Source organism: Mytilus edulis, chromosome 4, assembly GCF_963676685.1.
Source record: "Mytilus edulis chromosome 4, xbMytEdul2.2, whole genome shotgun sequence".
In the NCBI taxonomy this organism is placed as follows: domain Eukaryota; kingdom Metazoa; phylum Mollusca; class Bivalvia; order Mytilida; family Mytilidae; genus Mytilus; species Mytilus edulis.
In genome coordinates this window covers 10,923,072-10,945,226 of record NC_092347.1, presented here as the reverse complement: position 1 = coordinate 10,945,226, position 22,155 = coordinate 10,923,072, and the positions used below count along the sequence as shown (strand labels likewise).

General features: G+C 32.0%; 1 protein-coding gene across 2 annotated transcripts; it reads right to left on the bottom strand.

Moving 5' to 3' along the window:
• Positions 1 to 1,784: 1,784 nt before the first annotated feature.
• Positions 1,785 to 22,080, bottom strand: LOC139518973 (ubiquitin-associated protein 1-like). 2 transcript variants are annotated; one of them, XM_071310678.1, is made up of 9 exons: positions 21,956 to 22,080; positions 17,242 to 17,287; positions 12,890 to 12,963; positions 11,624 to 11,674; positions 9,084 to 10,397; positions 8,395 to 8,430; positions 5,992 to 6,195; positions 5,345 to 5,446; positions 1,785 to 3,795 (listed from the first exon to the last, which is right to left on the bottom strand). In XM_071310678.1, exons 2-9 carry the CDS (start codon positions 17,276 to 17,278, stop codon positions 3,670 to 3,672), a joined length of 1,944 nt encoding a protein of 647 aa, XP_071166779.1. In that variant the 5' UTR covers positions 17,279 to 17,287; positions 21,956 to 22,080; the 3' UTR covers positions 1,785 to 3,669. The 2 variants fall into 2 exon arrangements, with proteins under 2 accessions (XP_071166779.1, XP_071166780.1); XM_071310679.1 differs by lacking the exon at positions 8,395 to 8,430.
• Positions 22,081 to 22,155: the final 75 nt, after the last annotated feature.

Here is a 22,155-nt window from a genome sequence, read left to right as displayed (position 1 = left end):
AACCACAAATAAAGCAATGTAGCAGGTTCCTTATCGTCTTCGTCTTGTAAGCAGGCGGTAATGGTTTTGTATTCAATTTGTTTTGAATTTGTGACAACTCAACCTACGGCCAACTCGCTCAACACAAACACGCTCACTACTCGTTTTTTCTTCTTCGTATTTCTTATAGCATCCGAGAAACATGCCAAAAACAGACAAAACTTAACATTGAACAATGAACCGTGAAAGAGACGAAAGATTACAAGTACCGTGTGAAAATACTAACGGAGAATTTTAGTACCATGATAAAATAGTCCAGCACAAAGAGAACAGTTGTGTCATTATATTGACCTTAGAATCCGGAACAAAAGGACAGTCCAACCCATAAGTCATAAAATAAACTGACAACGTCATGGCTAAAAAAAAAACCATCAGTATAAAAATCTAGACTGGGCAACCAGAACCCCAACAAAAACAAGGTTTTTTTAGGTGCTCCGGAACCTGCTAGTCTGACATGTACATCTTACGAACATTCAACATACCAAATGAATTGCACCTGTTTCTTACAGTATCTGAACACGAAACTTTAACCTTGATCACTGACTTATAAATTAGGTCGATGTAAATGGGTATTTCACATCACTAAAAATCACCAAATACGTTTCAAGCAGTCGCTGAACCTTGACAATCAGACAATAAACATAGGACACAAAACAATAGTCATATGACACACAGAATCTATATATTAGGTATCTGCACACAAGTTTTCAATCACACTGGATTTTATACATTCTGAAATATAAAACTTTATACAAATAGTTAACTCAGTGTTGAAAAGCTTTGACACAGTAATTGAAATACATGTACTTAGACCACTCAGCGACCCATACCCTTAAAGGGAATTGCTAAAAGATCCCTACCACCCAATTACTCCATCAAATTCATCAAAATCTGCAATTAAAGTAGGCATGTCAAAATACAATAACATAAGCTCTTCATAACTTTGGCCGTGTTGTTCAATTATTCATTTTAATGGGTTTTTTAAATGTGTAAGTTGCTATTAGGTCACAGATACTTGGAAGTTCACTTGAATGTTATTTGTTTCTTGGTATGCCTGGCCTTCAATATAGTTTAAATTCACTGATGCTATCCTCTTTCTTTTCTTATTTACAGGTATCTTGATATATGAACAATGTTTTTTTGGTATTAACTTGTCCCTTAAAAATCTCTTTTTTACTACATGTCTTGCAAGATATCTAATGGATTTTCAGTTACAATATATATGAATTTGCTATACATAGTTTTACTGTGTGTATACTGTGTGTATACTGTTTTTTTGTTTATTCTACATTGACTAGAGGTGTAGGGGGAGGGTTAAGATTTCACTTATCATGTTTAACCCTGCCATTTTTTTGCCTGTTCCAAGTCAGGAGCCTCTGGGCTTTGAAAGTCTTGTATGTTTTAGAGTTATAATGACATCCATTTTTACTGAACTCTTACACATTTTTATTTAGGGGCCAGCAGAGGCCTACCTCTAGACGTGGGATTTTCTCGCTGCATTTCAGACCCATTGGTGGCCTTCAACTGTTATCTGCTCTTTGGTTGGGCTGTTGTCTCTTGGACATATTCCCTATTTTATATACATTTATTTTTATGTTTTTGGGCTTTGTATGCAGATATTGTCAAAACCACAAAATCAAATATCCACGAAAATGCAAGTTTTCATCAATCCATGAAAAATTTATACTAAAGAAAATAAATGAATCCACAGTACCCTGTATAAAATGATTGCTAGATAACAAATCTAGGAATATCAGATTTTTTACTCTGATTAAAAGGAAACAGATAAACAGTTATATTAATTGTCATACATACAAGTTTATTTGTAACATGTCCTGGCATAATACACTAGGACCTATTGTCAAATATATTCATTGGTTACCAGGAACAACAACATCATTAGATGATTTGACAATTACATACATGAAACTTTCACACCATATACTTCACCAGTCTACACTTTTAACAAAATTGGTAAAAAATAAGCTGACACTCAAATAAAAAATTATGAACACAATATCATAAAAGAAGCAAGGTTTTATAATGAAATATCATATAGTTATTTTCTTTAGATATGTAAAAATATTTGAATTGCATTGTATCTATAAGTATCATTCTACTACTTTTACTTGTTGTTATATAAATTTCTGTTAAATAAAAAGCCCACATGAACATTATATACGACTATTGCAATATTGTCCAAAATTAAATACATGTATTATATACAGCACAAGCTTTTGAATTAAAATGAATATGAAATACTGTTTACTAGTATCTGTTTGAAAGCACTTTTATCATATGGTGAAACTTTAAAAATGACAACAGTATCATATCAATAACTCCAGGTACATGTACTTTTTTAAAAAGTGATATTTGAAAGATTTGGAAATGTTGGTCTCACAAAGAATTAAATTTAGACAATGTTAATATTAAGTTTTCTGTAATTTTAACACGTTAAAAGACATCCTTGCTAAAAAAAAATCTAGCAATACAGAATCCAAAAATTTGGTATTATAATATGTATCTTTCAAAGTATATTAGAATAGGATGGAGATATATTTGGGGAAATTTATAAAAGAAGCCATATTTCTGCTTTCTTTCCAAAAGAAATTTCCATTTCACAACATCAGTATCAAATGCACTGGGAAGTAAAACAACAATCAAAATTCTGAAAATTTGGTTGACATTACAATTTGATGGTAGGCAAATGACTAAATCAGATTTCATAAACTTAATACTCTTTGAATTACCAGTTTTAAAAAAAATACTAAAGCTGTTCAACAATAAAATTCTTAATCCCCTTAGCACATTAGCTTAATCTATACTATAACAATGTGGTTGATTTATAACATGATGTCTAAATGCAAAAGGCAAATTTCACAGCAGGTACCCCATCCTGTTTCAATTACATAAACATTAAAACATAGTTATACAAAACGTAAATGGATTCTTCAACAAATAAAACAATACATACAAATGGAATAAATTAAGATCACAGTTATGTAGCTAATGTAAATGTTTTTCTGTCACTGGTGACTGGGCTATTCCAAAAATATAGCCTTTTTTAAAACTGAATTCATATTATTGAATCTATCTATGAAATCAAATTCTACAGTGAGATGTTTACCTGGCTGGAAAATAGTACTGATCTGCAGCAAAAGTAATGTTTTGATTTGGAAAGAATTTCCACAAAACATGTCATTTTCATTTTGAAGAAGTCTTATACTCAGAATTTATAGCAAATGTTAAACAGATAAAAAATAATCAGATTACAAAATGTACAAATTAATCATTAATTTATACAAATTTTTAGTTATTGTTTCTATGAAATGAGTGAAATAGTATAAAAATATAAGGTTTTAATTTGTGAAATACCCCTTTTTAATGCATGGTTTGTGTTGAAAACCAAATACCATAAATGGTTACTCAGCAAGGTTCTATGTATTAAAACTTTTTCAAAAAAGTTATAAATACTGACACTATTTCAGCTTCATCTGGTTGTGAGTACAATTCTAGATTTGAGTTCATTCTTCCATGTGTTTATATGCTTTTACCTATTTACAAATACTGTCAAAAATATCAATTATGCCTCAGCTTTTATCACATATGTAATTTGTTTCACAACAATATTTAAGTGGTAAGATAGTCCAGAGCCTTGTCACCATCATTCTCAAACTTGACCAATGCTTCTTTGATTCTGTCACCACTAAATCCCAACTCCTGGAACTGTTTGAATATCTTTAAGTATGCTTCTGCCTAAAATAAGAAAAAATGGCAAAAAGTGGTTAATTTATTTTAAAATAAATGAAGAATGTGTCCATAAGCCAAAGATGATGCCCCTGCATGCATATAATGTTATTAAGGGACAGAATTTGAAAATGGTAAAAGTGATGCCAGCCAAATTAGAAGAAATTTATCTGCATTTTGTGGTAATAAACACTGTGTATATAAGTTTCATATCATTAGGTTGAGGCAAACTAAAGTTACAGAGAGGAAACCAATTGTGGATAGTAAAGACAGACATATGGACAAACAAGGGTTACATTCGATGTACTTCCGTTGCAATTGGGGCATGAAGAGAAAAAAAGTCAAATATGTATATAGAAATAAGCCTCAGGAGTCTGGACCAAACAAAACTGATCTTATAACTGAGGTGACTTTTGAATAGACTAGTTATTACAGCATGGCAAGTTTGGGACACAACAAGACAGATTATCACTTAATTGAGAAGACCTTTATAGCAGGCTTCCTGTACTATGAAATAATAAACTTGTAAAAAAAATATGGTTTAAAAATAGACTACTTAGCGTTGAATCAGTTCTATCAATAATTTATTTATCATGACACATACTATGCAGGTAGATTTGTTTGTATAAATAAATAAAACATACAAAAGTGTCAGCTAAGTCAGATCAATTTTGTTTTGAAATTTTAACGAGATTTAATTCTTTATGTGAAATAGAAAAACAAAGGATATGGGGTATCCATCCAAGTTTCAAAACCAGCACATGTGCAGCAAAAACACACAAAGAGCAAAGGAACAGAGCTTTTACTGATGTTCTTCATCTCAAAGTATGTAATTTTATTCTACATTGTAATCAGTTTTGTATTCTTATTTGACTAGTACTGTTTCTGGGTTTGTATTATAACTGAGCATTCTTAAACTTAAGTTCAAACCCTAGTACTTCAGTGTTCGTTCATTTTACAGTTAAATGAGGATATATCAATGAATTTGTTTGTTTATGGGATCAATTTTTTATTGGGATTTGGCAATAATTAGAAACAGGATTAAAGGTAATGAAAGATTGTAGGATATTGTCTCAGTCTGTGATCCATATGATATACTGTGGATTCATTTTATTCTTTGGATACCAATTTTCATGGGTTTCATGGTTACAGATGAACAACGAATTTAAATGTTCAACGAAGTACAAATTATCTATAAAGTTGTATCCAGACTTTGACAGAACCAAGAAATCACATATCCACGAAAATGCAAGGTTTTCGCAACCCACGAAAATAAATGAATTCCCAGTAGTATGAGATTGTCATAATAATTCTCCTGCAAGTACATCAAAACTACAAATTAACTATTCGTATAAAAAAGAAGATGTGGTATGATTGCCAATGAGATAACTCTCCACAAGAGACCAAATAACACAGCAATTAACAACTATAGGTCACCGTACAGCTTTAACAATGAGCAAAGCCCATACTGCATAGTCAGCTATAAAAGGCTCCGAAATGACAATGTAAAACAATTCAAACATTTATTGTATTATGATATAAGTATTAATGAACAAACCTTTTGTTTATCATTTTTATGCAGAACTAATGCCAATTCACTTTGGTATGTATCATAACCAGCTTCTGTCATCTTGTCTACATTGAATAAATGATCTACAATCTACAAAAACATAGTCATTATATATATATTGAATTCTTAAAACAGATCTACTATTAACAATTTATTGTATTCTATATTTTCTAAATCTAAACAGGGCTCACACTATAGGGCAATAATGTTGAGGTCTTCAATTCCACTGGTCCTACATCCCTTTGATTTTCACCAAACCAGTTATCTTGTTGCCCAGTTGTTCAAATAGTTGCTTATGTCACCATAATTTTTTAATATTTATTAAGTTGATGAAAGACATCAATAAACAAAGTGAAAACATTGTCTATAGACTCTTCAAAGATTATTTCAAAAGAAAATACTTTTTAATGCAAACAAATTTAACTTTTCTCTCACGTCTGGCTCTTGTTACATAGGCATACATCCATCAATTTGATTTTTGACAAAACAATTCTGTTACTGCCTAAAGATGTGTCTTTTTAATACTTACAATATCTATAATGCAAATTGATTTATATGTACAAATGTATGCAACATTCAAAATATTCATGTAATTGTATAATTACAGTACCAAATTTTAAGTACACTTTCCTTACCTCTTTTTCATCACAGCCAAAGTGTTCAACAGCGCGAGCAACTCTTGGTCGAGAGAATCCCATACCGACTAGATTATTGACAACCCCCTGAAGCTCAGGGGTGAGTTTAAGATATGGATCAACCTCAGATGGACTAGCAAAGTCACTACTACTGTTGTTTGACGCTCCTGACGGGGAAGGAAGGGGAGAGTATTTGTTCCATGACTGAAATATAAAGAGAAATTATTAAACATATTTATTGTTAACTATACTTCATGCTTGATATACAAATGGTCTGTAAGTGGAATCGTAGGTCATGCTAGGAACTTTTATATGTATGCTACAAAAACAAAAGATTGGAAGTAAAAAAAAAGTGCCTCATCCAAATAAAGTGTTCCACATTTTTATTTGAATATTTTAAGACTAATTTGGCTTTATCAAATCAAAGATGGCAAAATCCCAGGTTTTAAGAGAATTACCCAGCCATGCCAGCTAGATAATTAAATGTGTTTTTGAAAAATAAGGACAGTTAGAAGTCATATTGATTTGGGTGAAAATGCTTGTAACAATTTACAAATCTCTATCATCATTCTTTAGAATTCTTTGACCGTGGCATATTCCTGATAGTTGGTTCATTCTTTAAATGATTTTCTAAATATATTCATATTATCATATGTCTTGTACATGTACATATGTTTGTAATATTGTCAAGATAACCAGATAACTATATACAACAAGATATCAAAAAAAAAAATATAAGCTGAATATCAAAATACAAAAAACATGCATGTACAATGATGTACATGTGAGTAAATACTGGTACTCTACATGTAAATGAAGACCTGTATGGATGTGACATATATGTCTTGATTAAGTTATAATATTATTTTGTGAACTAAACTTAATGACTAGTACATGTATACATAGTATACACATGTATACATAGTATACAATACATTTAAATCCTTCACCATACATATCAAAGCTTCACAGAATATATATGGCATGTATTAAGCATGTAAAGTAAAATTTTAGTAATGCCTAACATGCTAAACATTGCTACAAAATGTAAGTGTAAATCCACATTTACTCTATACCTGTCCCGACATCTTTTAAAATATAATACAACAATCTTCAATCAACCACAATGCTCATTTTAAATTTTACAACTACTTTAAAAATGATGTGAATATATATTTTTTTTAAAACATAATGTACAACATGTTCAATGTACAAAAAAAGGTAGGATATAAACTTTTTTCTAGAGTACAAACTACAAATATACAATGTATGTACATACAAAATTATTTTTCGCATCAATATGCTTTTTTATACATGCGTTTGCCGTTTTATTTGTAAACACTATGTCAAATGTATGTTATGAATATAAACATGATTTTAATGATGCAGGCCTGTATTTAAACTATCTTTTTTAAATCATTTTTGATAAAAGGCTTATTTTGATTACATCATGAATATATATGCTGAATGTCAACATTGTTTTCTAACTTGGAAATGTTCACATAATCATTGCATTACCAGTCCACTGTCTGTCTACATTGTCTATGTAATTAATGACAACTTTCACCTACATGTATGCATCATTGAAAGTCACTTATCACATGTATGCATGCATGCATCATTGAAAGTCACTTATCACATGTATCATGTATGCCAGAATGGTTTCAAAATATCCAGGTCCACATGTTAAAGAAATGTAAAACTATTCCTGCAAAAGTTAGATGTGATGGTCATGATGGTAGGTGTGACCGTGTCTATTAGAAAGTATCTATGAAAATAGTCCAAGTAATATATACTTCATGTAAAGTACAATGAGCATGATGAGGACATCAGTTGATACAGTATAAGTTAGGGATAGATAAATATTAGTACAGAACTATTCTAGAATATAACATACATGATATACAATGATATAGAAGGATTCTAATTAAACAGAAAGTTTTCTACTCATTCATTGATTCTGTGCTAATTTTAATGATCTACTTGAATTCATCTGTTGTTTATACATGTTATACATGTAAGATCTTTACTAAACCTGTAAAGCAGCCATAACAATTTCTATATTTACATCTAGTCTGCATACCATTTATCCTTATTCTAAAGTAAAAACTAACCATGAACATGACATGCATGATGGAGATGCATAATGAAATTCTATTTATCTCGTTCTTATGCATAATGTATACGTAGCACTACATGACTTCCTCTTTAAAACAAAGGTGATTCATAATAATCTTTATTGAACATTCATTTTCCATTGACTGTACCCACTTGGGGTTCCTTTTTTCAATAGTTTTGAACTTGAAATAAATTAAATCTTTGAGGCTTCAGAGTAGAAAACAATCCTACAGTCAGATACATGGAGATCCAACATACAAATGACATAAATATACAAGTACTTACTGGCAAGTCCACATATAAATTTTGTTTTATAAGATCCTAAAAAAATAATGTTTTACTTAAAACAAGAATGTGTCCAAAGTACACGGATGCCCCACTCGCATTATCATTTTCCATGTTCAATGGACCATGAAATTGGGTAAAAATCTAATTTGGCATTAAAATTAGAAAGATCATACAAAAGGGAACGTTAACATGTGTACTAAGTTTCAAGTCGATTGGACTCCACTTTCATAAAAAAACTACCTTGACCAAAAAATTTAACCTGAAACTCACATTCATTTTCTATGTTCAGTGTACCGTGAAATTGGGGTCAAAAGTCTAATTTTGCTTTAAAATTAGAAAGATCATAGCATAAGGAACATGTGTACTATGTTTCAAGTTGATTGGACTCCACTTTCATCAACAACTGCCTTGACCAAAAACTTTAACCTGAAGCAGGAAAGACGGACGAACGAACAAACGAACGGACACACAGACCAGAAAACATAATGCCCCTCTACTATCGTAGGTGGGGCATAAAAAAAGAAGAAATTCTTTAAAATTGAACATTATACATGTTATATATAGTATCAAATCTATGCATGATTCATGAGACAGTGAGCTGATCAGTTCTACAAAAGAAAAGAAAAACACATTTATTGGAAAGGATAATTTTAGTATACAAATGACATGATATATGTAGTACCAACCTGTTGTGATGAGGGTCTGTATGGTGGAGATTTTGACAGTGGAAATGGCGCCCTATCAAACACTTCACTAGAATTTTCAACACCATTCACAGTTTTGACAATATCTGGTGTACTTTTGGCATTTCGTATAGAACTGTCATTAAATGGCGCCGCAGGAGTAACATTAACATAACTAGATGTATTTGTTTTTGATGCAGTCTTTAATAACGACTCATGTGAAAGAGATGATTCACTTTTCTTACTAAACACAACTCTTTCACTTTGAATGTCTATATTTTCATAACTAGGAATATCAGTATCTAATGGTTTGAAGTAAGGTCTATTTGTGTTTTCATATTCAGTAGCTTGAGCGTTTGTAAATGTGTCTAATGCAAATGGATTAGGTTCCGCAGAATTAAAATTTCCATAATTTGTACCATTGGCAGTCATTTGTTGTACGGGTTGATTAGCTATTGCACTTCTATCACTTTGATAATTTATAGGTGGGAGGGGATCGTTGCTGACTAAAAATCTCCGAGGGGGAACTGGGGGTAGTTTATTAAAGTCCATTTGGGATGAATTATTTGGCTGCTCAGATTCAGTTTTCAGTGTAACATAATCTCCATTATTATCAGTAGGTTCAGGACTACTGCTAAATGCGTTGTTTATATTAGCACCTCTAGAAACACATGTTCCACCGGGACCTTGACCGTTACTAAAATGAACATTTTCGTAATTATCTCCAGGCATTTGTGAATTCCCTGTCACAGTAGTTTGTCCATTTCCACTGAATTGTGAGCTTGTATTTCCCAAGGTTTGCTGTGTATTATTTATTGGTTCGGTACTAGTTACACTAGTGGTTTGATTCGTACATTGGAACACATTTTTCAACTCCTCTAAATCATTCAAAGTCTGTCTTTCAAACATATCAAAAGGATTATCCTCTGTTTCAAACAGGGTGACATCTACAGGTTTGCTAGGTCCTGACACTGTTTTATCATTGTTTGCTGAGGAGATAGGAATTGGTGTCAGAATACCATTACTTATCACAGGACCTCTTGGTTGAGGAGGACGAGGTGGAGGTTTGGGTTTTTCACGTGCAATATTTTGTGGACCTCCTGGGATATTAGAATTCTGAGATTTACTTTTCAGCCATTCATCTTCTGGTTCAGAATCTGATTCCTCCTGAGTTATTCTTATAGGGCCACTGTTAACTTTACCAGCTTGGATCTCTTCCTCAAGTCTTTTTTGTGCTTGTATTTGACGTTCTCTCTCAATTGCTCTTTCCCTTTCTTCTGCCCATTTCATAACACCTTCTTCAATCTCAAAGTTATACTGAAAAAAAAGATGGTTTATAACATAAAAAGTAAATAAATATAAATACACATACATTTATACAATCACGTGCAATAAATCATATAATGACTAATGGTAACGGTGATATTCTAGGTCAGAAAATTCCCAATAGTTATATAACCTTATGTTATCATAAACAAGCTTAAGGATAAATATAAATACACATACAAACACATTCAACCATATATTTTTCTAGATCTGTTTAATTTCATCGATTTAAAGAATATGTAAATCACTGTTTCAGATGTTTTGAATATTTTTAGTGGGCAGAATAAATGAATGAAAGAGTTCTTCCCAGTGACTGCCAGGTTTTTCTTTTCAATGTTGATATTCCTTCCTTTTTAAATAACTAATCTTGCTTAGATCATGTGTAATCCATCCCAAATTTAAGTTGGTATGAATACTGATTCTAGGGAGTTGAATTTTTGACTTGCAATGCAATAATACATGAACATCAGCAGTTTTTGGAGCTCATTTTGACAATTGGAGTAAATTGAGTCCTAATAGCGAAATATTAATTCACAATTGTACTTTTATAAATGTTTGAAACAAATTTAAAACAATGCATTTTTTGAATTTTTGTCAACTTCGTAGCTTATGCCCCTTAAAATATACACATCAAAAGCAATTGTTAAAACAGTGTTGTCTTGTGTGATGATTTCATTGATGTTTGTTCTAACCTAAATCATCTATTTCAACGGAAACAACAGGATGCAATATAGATTAGAGTGAACATGATTGAGGAAAGTTTTCTTTTATTGAAATTTATAAATATTCTAATATGACGACCTATCATCGTATTTATCGAATATAAATGCCCAACCCATGGTTAAATGAAAATCAAATCTACAGCTGCCATGAATTATTTCTTAATTTAAAAATAGTTGGGAAATAAAAATATTTGTTCTTGAATGATTTTTTAAGAAAATAATACATTGAGATCATAAGAAACTAAAAACGTTGTGATGATTTCATATTTCTATATAACATGTATAAATCAATAGCTAAAAATTTTGTTCTCTGTGAAAAAAAATTGTAAGTTCTTTTACCAAAGTAGAACATTCAACTACAAATGCATATATACATGTACCAGTATTCATGCATGAATTGAAGAGAGAACATTCTCCATTAGTCATGTTTGTCAAACAATGTTTGTTAGTAAATCAATGAGCTTGCATTCTGCTGTCTTTTATATATTGACTTACCTCTTCCCTGGCATGCTTTGGACTTCTCAAAAAATCTGCCTGTAACCTCACCTGAAAAAAAAATTCTTTCTAAAAACTATTTTCATTTTGAATAAAGAAGAGGCTTGTTCCAAACTTATCTATGATATGTCATGCTTGTTCAATATAAAGACATTCACGAAGTTGACAGTATATAATTTTGATACTCCAAAACCAGTTACTTATAGAAATAGTGATGTTGCAGGAAAATAATCATTGATAATTTTGTTAATGGTAGATAGTTACAATCTGCTAGTTTTTTCTTCTGTTTTGTATTTGTTGTTTTCTGACATCAGAATTGTCGACAGAATACAAATTTGAAATAAAATTGAAGTTAATCACTTTTAATTGTTTTATAGTTTCTGTTTAATTGCCCAAAATTAAACTTTTAGAGACTTTTAAATGCTTAACATACTGCATTTAAGACATTTTTCCTTTAAAATGTTTGTGGTTGTATGGTTCCCTTAAGATGTTTTTGGAGTACTTTTATTTTTAAATCTGATCTTTATAGGAATCAAAATTAAAGGAAATATTTGATATTTTTGGGAATTCTACATCAGATATTGCTATGATTCTAATATTGTCTAATTGGATAGGAGTAGTTTTATAAAATTTTATTTGCTGTGCCCTCAGATATGTTTAAAAAATCCATACTCAAATTATAATAATATGGTTCAGGGCAATTTGGGCTATTCGGGATCCATAAAAATCGATGTGGGAAGGAAGGATGGAACTTAAAAATCCCCAAACAACAGATAGATACATGTAATTGCGCATACATTTTGCACATTGCACATCATATTAACCCCTCATTTTCTTAACATACATGTAACAATAAATGTCCCACAAACTGTCAAAATAATGTTTCCTTACTCGAGCCATTTTATAGATTTATAGATTATCGTTGATCATCTCAACGAGATTGATTTTCTCGCTTGAGCTGGTACAGCGAAAGTGAGAAAAGCAATCGAGTTGAGTTGACCAATGATAATCTGTTTATCGCTATTTTACCTATGACGACGTTGTCAATTTCATGTCAATTTCGTTAGCAATGCCACGTGGTCTCCTTAGTTTCTAGCGATAATTTTTCCATCTCAAGCGAGAAGCATGATATGAAAATTATCACAAAAAAAGATCAAAAGAAAAATGCACAAAATAGCGATAATAGTCCTTATTAGTATGCAAATTTAACCAGAGATACATTGTAACTTATCTCTGTGTATCTACTTCTATTGGTCAAATACTTACCTTATTTGGTACCTGAAACTGAGAACTTATGGTAAACGGAACACCATCAAGACAGGAGGAGGTGGATCCAAAGGCTACAAGAAAATTACATCCAATTAAGTAAACTCTCAGTTTAATCTGGTAATGTAAGCTACAATTTGCAAAATTTTTATATATCAGCCATGATTTGTATATTTTTATTCCTATAAATATGGTACACATATCATGCCTTTGGTCTGGATATATACAGTTAAAATTCTTCAGCAATTAACTTCTGTAAATTAAAGCAAGCACCTGTCTAATGGTCTAATCCTAAATAAATCTTGTCCAAAAGAATTGGTGTAGGTACAATGTAGGTTTCAATGTTATATACAATGGCACAACAGTAAAACTGTGAAAATTCTTTTAGTCTTTACTATGTAGTTACATGTATATTGAAATTAAGTTAAATGGTTTGAGAAATCAACACTTACAAAAGTTACAGTGAACTTTACATAAACAGAAACCTGTGCAAATTTACCTTTTGTATCAAAAGACAAAACAAACAGAAGAAATTCATTTTTTAATTATTATTTGTAATCAGACTCATTGGTGACCTGCCTAATATCAGAATAAAATCTTTAGTCGACATGAAATGATTCAGTCTAAACAGGTGTACCGTGTATTGTGTTTCAATTCTAGACTATTCCTAGTGTCTGTTCAGGAGATAAATCTTGTTTGAATATGTGAAAGCATACTGACAAAAATGGATTCCCTCTTATGCAAATAACTTAATAGACGTATCTGAATCACTCTCCATCAGATAATATTTTGTGTTATTTGGATATTTACAACTGGTCTAGACTTCACATGCTTCATGTATTGTAGAATTTGATATGTTTCATTGTATAGTAGACTAGTATACATGGTATACCCACTTTTCTATTATTGAAAACTGAATGATAATCTCTCGATTATTGTGATGTTTGGTAGTTATCTCCCTTAATGTATAAACCTAGACATAGAATTCCATTCTCAATATCATTATGCATGTTATAGGGTGATTTGAAGCATGACATATATCTTGAAGAGATACATTGCATACAGAATGCATTGGTCACTTTTTGGTATATTGTTGTTTGATTGCTGTCAATGATATCTCATGACATTGACATAAAAAAATCAAAACGCTGTAAGTGCTGAAGGCAGTTAACCAAAAACCAAGGCAACCGTAATTATGAAAACTGTGGCAATGTTGCCTCAACATTAAACATTCATATATAGTACATTCATGTTTATCTAATGATTTATTTATTAAGGCAAATAATTTACATGTTATCAAGGTTTCAAAAGCAATGCATATATCAATGTATATTTTTTTATGGTGAGTCTGCAGTGGTACAAGTTCCCAATGATTGCAGTTGTTCTACTTGGTAGTTAACCTTGGTTTTATTTGACTGCTAGAAGTTCAATTTGACTTAGTATGAACATGTAATAGTATGAATGGACTGGTTTCCCTGGAAAGAAAACTGAGTTTGTGTTCTATAGTACAAAAGTTATGAGACACGAATCAGACAAATGTCCACTACAACAGGGATCAAAGGTGAGGTCTGACGGACCTGCCCATAGTAAATGTAAATGATTTGTTATTTTGTCCCATACATATGAATATATATAATTTAGGGGTGGGGATCTCAACGGTTTTCAAGTTCTCAAAGTAGGCAGAGGATTTAGGGGGGCAGGGGGCCCGCCCCACCCCCCCCTTTTTTGGGAAAAAAATTGGTTTCTTATACAGGGAACCACTGGAACGGGCCCCACTTAGGTCGGTCAGTGGGCCCCACTTATGAAAATTTCTGGATCCGACACTGGGGGTAGGGTGACCCTAGAGACTTCCCCTACATTTCATTTTATTTGTTATATTGTCCCATACATAAATATATACACTGTATGGTTTAGGGGTTGGGATCTCATTGGTTTCCAAGTTCTCAAACAGGAGGGGTAGGGTGACCCCAGGGACTCCCCCTATATTTCATTTAGTTAGTTATATTGGCCCATACATGAATATATATTGTTTTGGTGTGGGGATCTCGACCGTTTCCAAGTTCTCAAACAGGAGGGTTGGGGTGACCACAGGGACTTCCCCTATAGTTCATTTGATTTGTTATATTGTCCCATACATGAGTATATATGGTTTAGGGGTAAGGATCTTGACCATTTCCAAGTTCTCAAACAGGAGGGTGAACAGTGACCTCAGGGACTCCCCCTATCTTTCATTTGAATTGTTATATTGTCCCGTACATGAATATATATGGTTAAGGGGTGGCGATTTCAACAAGGTTTCAAATTCTCAAACAGGAGGGGGTGGGGTGACCCAAGGGACTCCCCCTATATTTCATCTGATTTGTTATATTGTCCCATACATGAATATATATGGTTTAGGAGTGGGGATCTCGACCATTTTTAAAATTCTAAAAACAGGAGGGGTGGGGTGACCCCCAGCGACTCTTCCTATATTTCATTTGATTTTTCATATTGTCACAAACATGAATATATATGCTTAAGGGGTGTGGATCTCGACCGTTTCCAAGTTCTCAAACAGGAGGGGGTGGGGTAACTCCAGAGACTCCCCCTATATTTCATTTTTTATTTATTATATTGTCCTATACTTGAATATATGCAGGGGTTGATTCAGACGGGGGGAGGGTTGCGGGCTTGCCCACCCCTTAAATTTGCAAAGCATGGGTTGTTCTTAGCTTAATAAAGAATATTCCGATAATTTTACCTCAAATTTTTCTAGCCTCGCTCTGCTCGGCAAAAATTTAAGTTTGCACCCCTCCTAACCTAAAATCCTGGATCTGCCCCTCATATGGTTTAGGGGTGGGGAGCTCGACCGTTTCCAAGTTATCAAACAGGAGGGGGTAGAGTGACTCAAAGAATACCACCTATATATCATATGATTTACTTACATTAAGGTATATATAATATAGTTGCATTATTTGTGAAAATAAAGAAAGAAACTTTCAGCTACTTTAATTGACCCTTCAAAATTGAGAAAAACAAATAACCCTTCAAAATTGCAGTAATATGTTTACACTTTAAAAGCATCTCACATGCATTATCATCATTTATCATTTATAAAGAAAATTTAGACTGTGACCATGAACATGTATATTATTAGATATACTGTTCCCAGCTGTCACTTTGTATTGGATTTTTAGATTAAAAATTTGTCAAAAAGTAATTTTGAGTTTCTGAATAAAATATTTTTCTGATTTTTCTTTCTTTTACATATATCTTTTGGTTTACAATTCTAGTGTTTATATTCATTAATTTACCATGCATAGATGTGTTGTTTCACCTGCTTGGATTTATTTTGTAAATGATCGCCAAACCCGGAAGTACCCTTATCCGCTTCCGGAATCGGATCCGATATTATAAAATTTGGTCTTCACGGCCGCCATTGTTATGTGTTTACAATGCTGTTTGTGTCAATCAGATACGATTTTACTCGAATTTATACAATATTTGTCGGCGATTTTCTGCATAAAGCTAGCGGTTGAACAAAATGAACATCGCTGTCACGACTAATAATGATAAAAATAAGTTTTTAGCTCGTTTAATTGGAGACTTTGGTGAACATGGTGAAAAGGTTTGCAAAGTAATTTCTTGTTTTCTTTCAAGTGGAAGGTGACTACGTCGGGCGTAGCTAGAAACTAACTATCCTATTCGAAATTCCGCTTGCAAAAGTGGACGGTCGCGGACCTCGGACCACCGCTAATTTGCACACTTGCCTCCAAAATGAAAAGCTACGAAAATTTCTTTTTCCAATTTGAAATTGCCGCCAACAGCATGAACAGTTGAACTTATTATATAATAGACTACTGACGTAGTTGTACTACGTATTGATGACAAACAATATTCCTACGACTTTTGTCATTTGGGAAATCTAAACTACTTGTCTTAAGAGATTTTCGGCGATTAAATATTTCATACAATTGTTCTTTGACATCTTAGCTAAAAGCACAAGTCATAATGAACTACACAAGGATTCTTAATAAGCACTACTTCCTATGTGTAACTTTAAAACTTTTGGATAAATTGACGATCATTTAAGGTTTTTCTGGTCATATTTTTTGTAATCCAGAATAAAAAGTATTAAAAAAGTGTTCAATTAGTTATATATAACATAGTAGCGAGCTAGATAATAACAATGGCAAGTATTTCAGCATTTATTGGGTAGAACACAAATCTAGGGTGCTCGCATAATGCAGCTTAACTGCATAAAAACATATTTATATATTAATTGCATAATTTATATACACACTACATTTTGAATATCACTATAATAAAGCATATCTCTATTTTATTATGTTATTCCTCTATTGTAACCATACCAAAACTTGCTTCCCGTTCCACTGTTCTGTAAGCCATGTCTCAACTCTGAAATAAATATACAACTTAATTGGATTAAATTCATTTAAAATTGATCGACAAGGACAGTTTTCAGTAGCAAATATCACATACCTACTTAGCAAGTTAGGGAAAAATATGATTTGCGTAAGCCATGTTACAGTGTTTAAGTAATAGACAGACATATATATATATATAAACAAGTCTAAATTGAAAACTACGTTCAAACCTATGATTACGTTGGATAAAAACCGCAATTTTTATACGTGTGCATGTAAAACAAATTTCGTTGTAGAAGGGTCTAAATATATAATAGGCTCAATCAACCTGTAGATTGCAGATATTGTTAGAGGTATTTGGACTCATTGCTACATGAAGGATGTCCAAAGTCAAATGTATCACCGTACTTTACATGTACATTTGTAGTATCAACATAAAAATATCATTGTCAAAATTCAGGGCTACATGTAGTTTCACTAACCCCATATTCATATATGTAGTGTTGCATAGTATAGATAATATCAATTGGATGAGCCTATTTACTTTAGCACCAACTAATAATACTAGATGTCACTCCTTAAACCTCTTTTAGAAACAGTGTAAGAAGACACATACATCAGTCAGGGGTACTACTTATACAAGTAATTTACTTGTATACATGTAGGTAAAAAAAAAACCTAGTTATGTCCCTTAGACATTCAGATGTCATTCTATCTTCTTTTCTTGAATTCTTAGGATTTCTTTGCTCTAATAGAATTTTAAATGGTCTGCCCTTTGCAGATGACTTTACTAATCATTTACTGTAAGTGTCATTTGATGGACAATGAAAATCCCATTTGTTTGTTATCTTCAGAACACTGCTCATTTAAAAGCCCCCAAGGAGCAATTTTTGAAGGCCTTGCACAAATACTTAAAAAGTAAAATCACAAAAATACTGAACTCCAAGAAAAATTCAAAAAGGAAAGTCCCCAACCCTTACCATGCGGTGACTGTCATGGGGGGGAGACCACTGTTATTTGGCTACAAAATATTTTTAGAAGTACGCTTTATGATACTTATACTTGTACAAGTAGTACCCCTGACTGTACATGTAGACTAAATACTTTTTTCAATTGGATCAGTGGAACAGCCTTCATATTTAACAGTGACAGCAAAGACTTTGAATAATTTTAAGTCAGTGTTAAATGTGAGAATTGGAACCCATATAAATCTATATATTCATGTTAATTGTTAAGCTAAGCGCACCTTAATAAGTTCTATTTTTATAAGTATAATATATATAAATCATTTTTCTGTTTGTGTGTGTAAATATATTTTTATGTGATTATTATGAGATGAGAAATTGCATTACAACAATCCAAGATGAGGGGTCAGTAGAAGACTTTGGCTTATTTCAGGACCCGAAAATAAAGTATAAAGGTGGTTTTCTATCAATTTCAATATGAACATACATTTAGTATGTTTAATAGTATAGATATATTTTACAGACTTAAGATGTATTGAGTGAAAGTAAAGTATATATTCATCATTTAACACCATTTAAATAAGTTGGTTCGAGTTAGCAGTGGTACAAGTGTAACGGCGACCCTATGTTTTGGAACAGAATTATGTCCCTTTAAAATGGACTGTTGTAAAATTAACATTTAATTACTATTGTTAATATGAATTATTGATAAAAATTGTTGTTTAACATGTTTATACATTTAGTTACATTATTGTGCTATAACTCATTGAATTTATTCTCATATTTTGTTGAATTTGCAACTTACAGTTTAGTTATAGAGTGTTCATATTTGAATAGTATTTATTAAATAACTGATAATTTAAATAATTGTACGGGGCTTGTTTTCATAAGCCATTTGGTTGATAAAACGACCTCTTATTTTAGCTTTTTAGTAAGAGCTTACTGGTGTTGCACACCTCGATGTCTAACTGGTCTTGCACAGACCTCAGTCACTATTTACACAAAAGGTCTGGCACAGACTTCATTGTCTAGATGGTCTTGCACAGACCTTGCTCACTGTGTACACGAAAGGTGTTGTCAACACGAAAGGTGTAATGCATTTCACAGTATCTAGACACAATGTCGCTGTTGTGTCTAGAATTATAATGCATTTAGCTAGACAAAGGTTAAAATGACAGATTAAGCTATGTCACTTTTAAACTGTATGTGAATTTTAACTTGTTGTTCATATTCATGTTTCATGTTTTATCTTTACAAATTGTTGATATTTGTGGAATTATATGTAATTTGCTAATAAACTATGAAAACTTGCTAGTGTTAAGTTTTGCAAAGCCAAATATGAAGGATCAGAGACTCAGGATTCCTATACCTACTCTTTACACGGTCTGGGGTAAAAATATGTTAAAGTTGACACAGAAAATACACAACGTAAAAACCCCTCCGGTTACATTTTGGTGGCAGCGGTGGGATCCTGAGGTGAAACATCTGATCTTCTCATTAGGCGGCAATGCTATTGATATAGTTAAACATGTTAAGTAAAATTGTCAAATTTTAATATTGTAAAATAAATGTCATTATGCTTGCTTGATGTTAATTTTGATTTTAAAAGATATTGCCATGTATATGTATGTAATAATGATGAGTAATCATTTCAGTTTAACTTTAGAGACTGATTATAGATTGGCACAGAGATAAAGTATGTATTGATATTGATAGAATGTAAATGCAATTAATTGCATAGATGATAAATTTGAAATGGTTTAAAGAAAGCTTAACTTAGATTGTTTAGATAGAATGGTATATTTTGATTATATTTGTCTTACTTAACACATTCAGTAATTACACATAGCTCAATATAAATGTGTATGAATCCGCAGGAACAGCATTGTAAAGTACCTCATTGTTGTATCCTTTAGACCCATGAAAAGGGATGTCGCTTACATCATTTTATTTTATGCTAACTTGCTTCAAGATTATTATGTTTATGTGGATATAAGCTTGGATGTCAACATAATTGTTTCTGCCCGATTGACGTGTTTTAATCGCTAATGTGTGCCTCTGGTTCACGTAATCGCTTTTGGCCTTTTATAATAAAGTGCTGGTTGTTGCATGATTGTTTTATTCTATAGTAAATATCTCTTAAACACATACAGAATACATGTATCTACATCTTAGACAGTTACATTATTTCCATAGCATTTGACACAACAGTTTACTGGGTGACGATTCAGTTTTACTATTTGTTTAATTTTGTTGTTCAATTTTTCAGCACTTGTTTTCAGTTTATGGTGATAATATGAGATAATATACGCGTGTTAGAACTTATATTGGAGATGACCTGGCCAGCATTTCTAGTATTCAAATGGTGAATGAGTTGGACTGTGTACCGTGTGCAATATATATGGATGAAAATACTGTGTGTATATAATGGAGATTCATACCAGCCTTGTTTTTAAACTTCATGGCTTCAGTTTTTTTAAGGAGGGAGGAATGTAACGGCGACCCTATGTTTTGGAACAGAATTATGTCCCTTTAAAATGGACTGTTGTAAAATTAACATTTAATTACTATTGTTAATATGAATTATTGATAAAAATTGTTGTTTAACATGTTTATACATTTAGTTACATTATTGTGCTATAACTCATTGAATTTATTCTCATATTTTGTTGAATTTGCAACTTACAGTTTAGTTATAGAGTGTTCATATTTGAATAGTATTTATTAAATAACTGATAATTTAAATAATTGTACGGGGCTTGTTTTCATAAGCCATTTGGTTGATAAAACGACCTCTTATTTTAGCTTTTTAGTAAGAGCTTACTGGTGTTGCACACCTCGATGTCTAACTGGTCTTGCACAGACCTCAGTCACTATTTACACGAAAGGTCTGGCACAGACTTCATTGTCTAGATGGTCTTGCACAGACCTTGCTCACTGTGTACACGAAAGGTGTTGTCAACACGAAAGGTGTAATGCATTTCACAGTATCTAGACACAATGTCGCTGTTGTGTCTAGAATTATAATGCATTTAGCTAGACAAAGGTTAAAATGACAGATTAAGCTATGTCACTTTTAAACTGTATGTGAATTTTAACTTGTTGTTCATATTCATGTTTCATGTTTTATCTTTACAAATTGTTGATATTTGTGGAATTATATGTAATTTGCTAATAAACTATGAAAACTTGCTAGTGTTAAGTTTTGCAAAGCCAAATATGAAGGATCAGAGACTCAGGATTCCTATACCTACTCTTTACACGGTCTGGGGTAAAAATATGTTAAAGTTGACACAGAAAATACACAACGTAAAAACCCCTCCGGTTACACAAGTTTGCATTGGTACGAGTTTTTTTTTAGTGGTACGAGTTGACGTTGGTACGAGTTTACAATGGTACGGGATAACTATAATTCAAATGTCGCTATTGGTTATCAATGCACATGAGTCATGATGCACAGTAAAACTGAAGGACCTTTGAGAATAGTCACACAATATCTGTTTTCAAACTAAAACGTATAATTAATATAGTGTATTTGTAAAGCATGTCTATTTGTAATTATAAACATGTCAATGAAAACCAAACGGATGTACATATGCATAATTTCTTCAGTGGTTTTTATGTTTATAATTTGTGACAGTCTGATTTTTACAGTACTTCAACTTCGTTTTGACTTCAGTGTTGCAGCTCTGGTGCTTTAAAACAAGAATTCGCTAACAATTAATTGTAATTACCATTTTCATACTATATTCTCTGTTATTATTGTCCTTTTATTCTCGATGATGTCATGGTCAGCAGCGAAATGACAATTCAAGAAAAGATAATCTATTATTGATTTTATAATGTCAACTTCCGGTTTAATATTGAGAGGCTCAAGAAGGGTTATTATTTGATCTATTAGATCTACCAGGTATTAAGTTGAAGTATTTCATGT